The 6,000-nt window shown below is 41.9% G+C and overlaps 1 protein-coding gene across 1 annotated transcript in view; it reads right to left on the bottom strand.

The window, feature by feature from the left end:
• Positions 1-1,622: 1,622 nt before the first annotated feature.
• Positions 1,623-6,000, bottom strand: part of ADAMTSL1 (ADAMTS like 1) — a 172,957-nt gene continuing 168,579 nt past the window's right edge. Inside the window, exons 19-22 of the mRNA XM_042826731.1 lie at positions 5,674-5,881; positions 4,314-4,423; positions 3,188-3,408; positions 1,623-1,842 (exon numbers count right to left, since the gene is read on the bottom strand). Coding sequence (XP_042682665.1) covers positions 1,736-1,842; positions 3,188-3,408; positions 4,314-4,423; positions 5,674-5,881 — 646 coding nt within the window. The 3' untranslated portion in view covers positions 1,623-1,735. The remainder of the gene's footprint in view (positions 1,843-3,187; positions 3,409-4,313; positions 4,424-5,673; positions 5,882-6,000) is intronic.

Raw genomic sequence — 6,000 nt, 5'->3', positions numbered from 1 at the left:
CACTGACATATGTGTTCCAAAGCAACCAGAGACAGGTCAGTGTCTTGAACATGACACTGACCTGAGAACTCCAGTTTTGCTGAAAAAGCCACATCATGGAAGCTGTAACACAGCAGCACTTGAACAGCATTTCAATAATGCACCACAAGGCCTGAGCCCCACGGGGGATGAGGCATAACCAAGCCTTTAATTTAGAAATGGTCTTGAACCAAGACCTCACATCCAGACAGATCTCCTTTAGATTTTTTATGATGCTCAAACTTCCTCCTTTGCAAATCTCTTCTAATTTTAAGGCTCTATTCAGAGTAGAGAAAGGATTGTCCAGGAACTAAAAGGATGAAGCACTTCACTGGATGAATAACCACTGCAACTGACCATGGAGAAAGGTTCATAGACAGCATGCAATATGTGATGTTTGAGGCTCACTTTTTAGAAAATCTCTTTAGAGTCTAGTACCTGGGTTATAAATGTGCAGCTTTACAGCATTCATTTTGTTGTGTAACAGCCATAGAGGAGCAAATTTTAAAAATCTTCTTAGTGTTAGTCCTCTGGGGCTGATGCTGAATCTATTCTGGTCCTACTGAGTAGGAACAGCCAGCAATTTCAGAAAATATCTACTACTTTTCTGAAAGGATTGGCCATCAGGACAGAAAATATCCATGTTAGCAGAAAAGAAAAACCCAGTTCCTCAAATTTCTTATCAAAATGCCACCTCTGAAAGTTCCTTAACTCTGGGTACTGGTACTCCTACCTATTCCTAGTAAGCATTAGTAGGAATTAGGATGCGAAGCAGCTCTCGTTTCCACATCTTACCTGCCTGTGTTCTGTACAAGACAGCATTTGCAGGTTTGTGTTACAGCCTGCCTGTAGCAGATCATACTTTCTTTCCTTCTCCTAGATAATATCTGACATCATCACCTTTATGCTGAAGGCAACACTCTTTTCTCCAACCCTCTCACACAAATGCAACTTGTGAACATTTTCAGATGTCTTCTAGACTCACTCACATTACAAAACATTGCTCAACTTTCTCAGACACCAGACTTGATTCTCAAAGATTAACAAGATCTCCCACTGATCATTTGAAGGCCTGTGATGAGAAGGACATGGAAAGGAAAAAAGAAATCCAATGTTGGGTGTAACTGATAGATTTATAAAGCAGTATCATATGCTTATATACCCAAATTAGTCTAAGACAAACGTAGGGTCTGTATACTCCACTGATGAATGTCTAGTCTTTGTTTTATTTGCCCCACCAGGTATCAGACTGTTTGATTTGTTTGATTTGGTGGTTGAATGTGATGCTATATTTTGATTTTGATCCACTTCTCCATTTATCTGATGGTGTATTCCCAAGTGCATACATGGACTATGGGGCAACCCCACTCCTCTCAGGCCCTGTGGCTTGGGATTCATTGAATCTTTGTGATCTACCCTCCATGACCATGTTTTGCTGCATTCTGTCTCCCAGATATCTAAAAGGGAAAATTTGTCATGTCCCTTTACAACAACAATTTGGTAAAGGATTTTCTTTTTTCATTTTTTCTTCTCTTTTTTCCTTTTTAAAGGGAAATAAATAAATAAAATGGAGAAAAACAAAACAAAACAAAACAAAAAACCAAAAAAACAAACAAAAAAAAGAATTCCATTCTGTTTCTATTTTCTGCAGAAGTCTTTGCCTCAGTGAAGCAAAAGCTGAGATCCCCTTGTTCCTCCATTTTCATCGCATTCGCCTTCAAGCTTTTCCACAAGTCCCACAGCAGCGTGATTTGAACTGGGTGAGCTGGCAGAGTTTGAGCTGCTTTACTTTCTCACAGTACCTTGTGGTGTCTCTGCACTCCACTGCCAAAGGGGAAACAAAAAGGAGAGATGGTGATGAAGCAGTGAAAGAAAGATTTTCTCACTTGAGAGCAATTCAAAACAGTTTTAATGCTGGGAGGTCTCACTGTGAGCATGACCTTGACTTGCTGCAGACACTGAGTGGGGACTGTAAGCCACTAAAGGATCAAAGGGGAATGCAGTGGGCAGCTATGGCTTTCAGAGTGTGAGAATGGCTTTTGAAGCTGCTCCAGCACTCAGCATAATTTGCCATCTGATGCTCTAGAGTTTTGTAACAGTTGTTAAACAGAAGATGAAGTAGTAAATGAAACTGGAAATTCATTTCAGCAGGGCAGCTCTAAAAACCTCAAGTCAGGCAGCTGGAATAGATGATCACTGAAACTCCCTTCTAACTCTTTGTGCTTTAAGCCAGCAGGCAGCTTAGCATGACACCCACTAGCACCACTCCTCCCATTCCCAGTGAGATGGGAAAGAGAATTGGGAAAAAAAACAAAGTAGAACTTGTGGGTTGAGATAAAATCTATTTACTAAGATGGAAAATGAAAATAACTGTAATGATATTATTATACATGCATACTTGCAAAACAAGTGATAAACAACACACTTGTTCACCATCTGCTGAATGATGCAGACAGTCTCTGAGCAGTGGCTGTCTCTGCAGCCAACTTTCCAGTGTTTCATGCTTTTTTGTATGACACCACACGGTATGGGAATATTGGCCAATTTGGGTCACTGTCCTGGTTCTGGCTCCTCCCAGCTCCTTATGCACCTCCAGCCACCTTGTTAACAGGGCAGTGTGAGAAGCTCAAACAACCTGGGCTCTGTGCAGCATGGCTCAGCAACAACTAAAGCATCTGTTCTGCTGCTTCTTCTTTTTAATTATTTTTTTATTAAAAAAAAATATATTTTTAACTTCTCTTTTCCTCTTGCAGGCACAATTTGTTGCTTGTCACCTGAAAGCAAGCAGCTTCCATGGCAACGATTCCCAGCATTAACCTACACAGTGGATTTAGACTTATTTAAAATACAGTGAACACTGTTTGTGACTTGTATTTTTTCTCCTAGCTGTAGCATCAACAGAAAGCTAAGGTTGCATAGCCGTCTTAAATGGTTAGCAAGGGCATGCAACCTTGGTGTCAGCACTGCTGCCAACAAACCACAGCAGGCACCATGCCCTCCCACCAAGATGCTGAGCTTTGGACAATGTGTTTTGCATGTGTTCAAGCCAGAGGTTCTCCAGAAAGCTGAGCTGTGATGCCCAGAACTGCATTTCGGAGACATGACTCCACATGGAGGACCCAGAGGCTTCCCCCCCTCCTCACACCCACCCCTCTGCTCATAAACGTACTGTTCTCACAGGGCGTGATGTTGCAGCGCTGCCAGTTGACTGGCCGTGGTCTCCAGGAGCAGTAGTGCTCGAGCACGGGTTTGTTGGTGCGGATGTGCACACAGTCCACACGCCGGGACTGGAAGCCATAGTTTCCACAGGTAGCTGTACACACTGTCCACAAGCTGACCCTCCAATGCACGCCACAGATGTCAGTCCAGCAGTTCTGAGTGCTCAAAGGCCTGTGAGCAAAAGAGAAGGGACAAAAGCCACTTACTGCACTGTGCGAGAAGTGTGTGCCACTCCTGGCACTGTGCAAGCCCTGGGTACTGCAAGCCTTGCATGCCCCAAATACTACTTATTCTGAGCCCTGTCTTCACTGTGTGCAAGCAGAAATAAGCTCGGTGCACTGAAAAGCAATTTTCAACTGCACTCACAGGCTAGACCCTCAGATATCGTCAACTGGTATAGGACAACTGGAGTTAAACAAAAATTTGAACTGCTGGAGTGTTTGACCTACATATCACCAGCCCATAAATACTGCAGCAGAATGCCATTAAAAAAGGTGTAATGAATGAAGTAGCACCCGTTCAAACACATCAAAGGTTTGTTAATTTTTGATGTCTGCGATCAACAGGAGACAAAAAATGTTCTTACATAATCTCTTTTTTCCTTCAGCACAGTCTAATGGAAAATAAGTATGTTTCTATAAAGTCAGTGGAATTTATTTGAAGAAAAATAAATGCTGTGTCATTCTTATCCAGTTAGCACTCGTGTTGAATTGCGAGACAGGGAGACTGGAAGCTTTGGAAGTTCATCACTAACAGATAATGAACGCGCTCCTGCTCTCAGAGATAGCACAGTGCTTTAGTTAGGTTTTATTATGCCAGTTCTTCAATTGTTAGCCTGCTCTTGTGAGTTTTTCTAAAATTATTTTCTTAATTTTATTTTTATTTATGTATTTATTACCTCTAGAGCTGATATGAATGAAGTCTTGGCTTAAGCCTGCTGAGGTTTATGCTGCATAATTTAACAGGTTGCAGCATGACCACTTTGCTGCATAGGGAAAACCCAAAAGATGTTTGCTAAACCTCCAGGTTATTCAAAATCTCTCAAAGAACAGTGGTGTACGATATTTCTGTCCTACCTCGGTAAGGCACTGCACTGATCAGATGACACAGAAGTCCCATCTTTTGTCTGGCAAAATATCTGTCTGTGTTGTACAGCGAGTCGTGGCCCAATGCAAGGCCCATTACACTGTGAAAACAGAAAACTGCTTAATGGAAGTAAAAGTCAGTGTTCTCCTTTCATAAGACTGCTGGTGAAATAAAGTGCATACTCCCATGCAGTAACTGTGCAGCTTTCAAGAATTTCCTGCAGTTCTGCACACTTTGGAGGTAAGCACACAATTATCATTTGTCCTACTTCACCCCCTCCAGCTATATTGAAACAGCATTTCTGTATCTGCTCTCTAGGTTCATTACCCTCTCCTCTTCAATAGTTCAATCTTAAATACATCTGTAGGGCAAATAAAATGCTCTCACATCAATAGCCAAGAGCCAATGATCCATATAGGAAATCTCAATACATTCCTTTTACTGTGCATTTTGCAGCTTGTACTACCACAATTTATGAGCAAATTGTTAATAACAAAGAATGTATTGAACCAAAAAAATATTCCACTGGAAAAAAAAAATATTGCAGGACAAGAAAGGAAACCATGTCGAAAGCAGTGTATCTGAAAGTATGTTTCAGCAATGAAGCCATCCTAATCTATTCAAGCATATCAGTTTCACACTTGCTGTTTATTTCTTCTAATCTTCTCCTTCAATTAAATCACAGTTAGTTCTGGATATTAAGCATGTGTTTCTATTGTTTTAAGTTAAATCAACAGTTAGTGAACAGTTTGCTTGATGCGTATCTGGCCATTATATTCCAGAACAGACAAGGGATTTGAAGAAAGGGGCTTTAATGTGAGGAAGAAGGAAGTTTTGGAAGGGGGAGGTTCATGATCTCTCCTGCATTTCGTTACAAAGTGAATTCTTCTATTTTATAAGTTTCTCAGACAACATTAGAATCTTTTAGAACTGTTTTCTTGTAAACGCTCCACCAAATCTACCACGGCCATCAGATCTGACTCCTGAAAACTTAAACTGAAACACATTCCATAGGTTCAAAGAGCACCTGTAGACTTAGAGAAGGCAGTATGCTATTTTCCAGACTTGTAACCTGTCTGTAACCTGTCTGGGGGCAGACGTTTCCACTGGGGACAAAAGAGGAGTCTGCAGTGGAAATCCTGTTCACATGTGGTTCTTCTGGGGACTGCCTGAAGGTACAGAGACTCAAACATGCACTGTATCAAATACAAAGCTGAAAGCACTAAGCAAATTAATTGCCTTCTCAAAAGCCTGCAGAGTACAGCATGCAGACCACAGATTCTCGTCTTCTGTCACCTCTTCCTCACCCACAGAATGAATCTGTTTTCAGACTGCTAGCATGCTCCTTACCTGGCCCCAGGAGGAGGCCACCCACTCAACACAAGGCTGCCTGTTACAGTTCTGTGTGTCCACCGGGCGCTTGGACGCTTGAGCACAGGCTTCATTTGACATTGGGACAGAGTTGCCTTTTGCTGTCAGTTGTTGGCATGTCACTCGTCGCATTTGGATTCCTCCACCGCAGCTCCGTGTGCATGGAGACCATGATGTTACCATCCACCTGTGAGAGAAAGGCAAATATGCGCTAATGTGCAAATAAGTGCACTGTCTGCAGTATCATCAGTGTCAACAGGACTTAATGTATTGGCCCAAAGTAAGCTAACAATGACTTGCATCACA

Source organism: Centrocercus urophasianus, unplaced genomic scaffold (assembly GCF_019232065.1).
Source record: "Centrocercus urophasianus isolate 14NV4802_14NV808 unplaced genomic scaffold, USGS_Curo_1.0 seq_27, whole genome shotgun sequence".
Lineage (NCBI taxonomy): Eukaryota > Metazoa > Chordata > Aves > Galliformes > Phasianidae > Centrocercus > Centrocercus urophasianus.
This window is presented reverse-complemented; position numbering and strand designations above follow the sequence as displayed.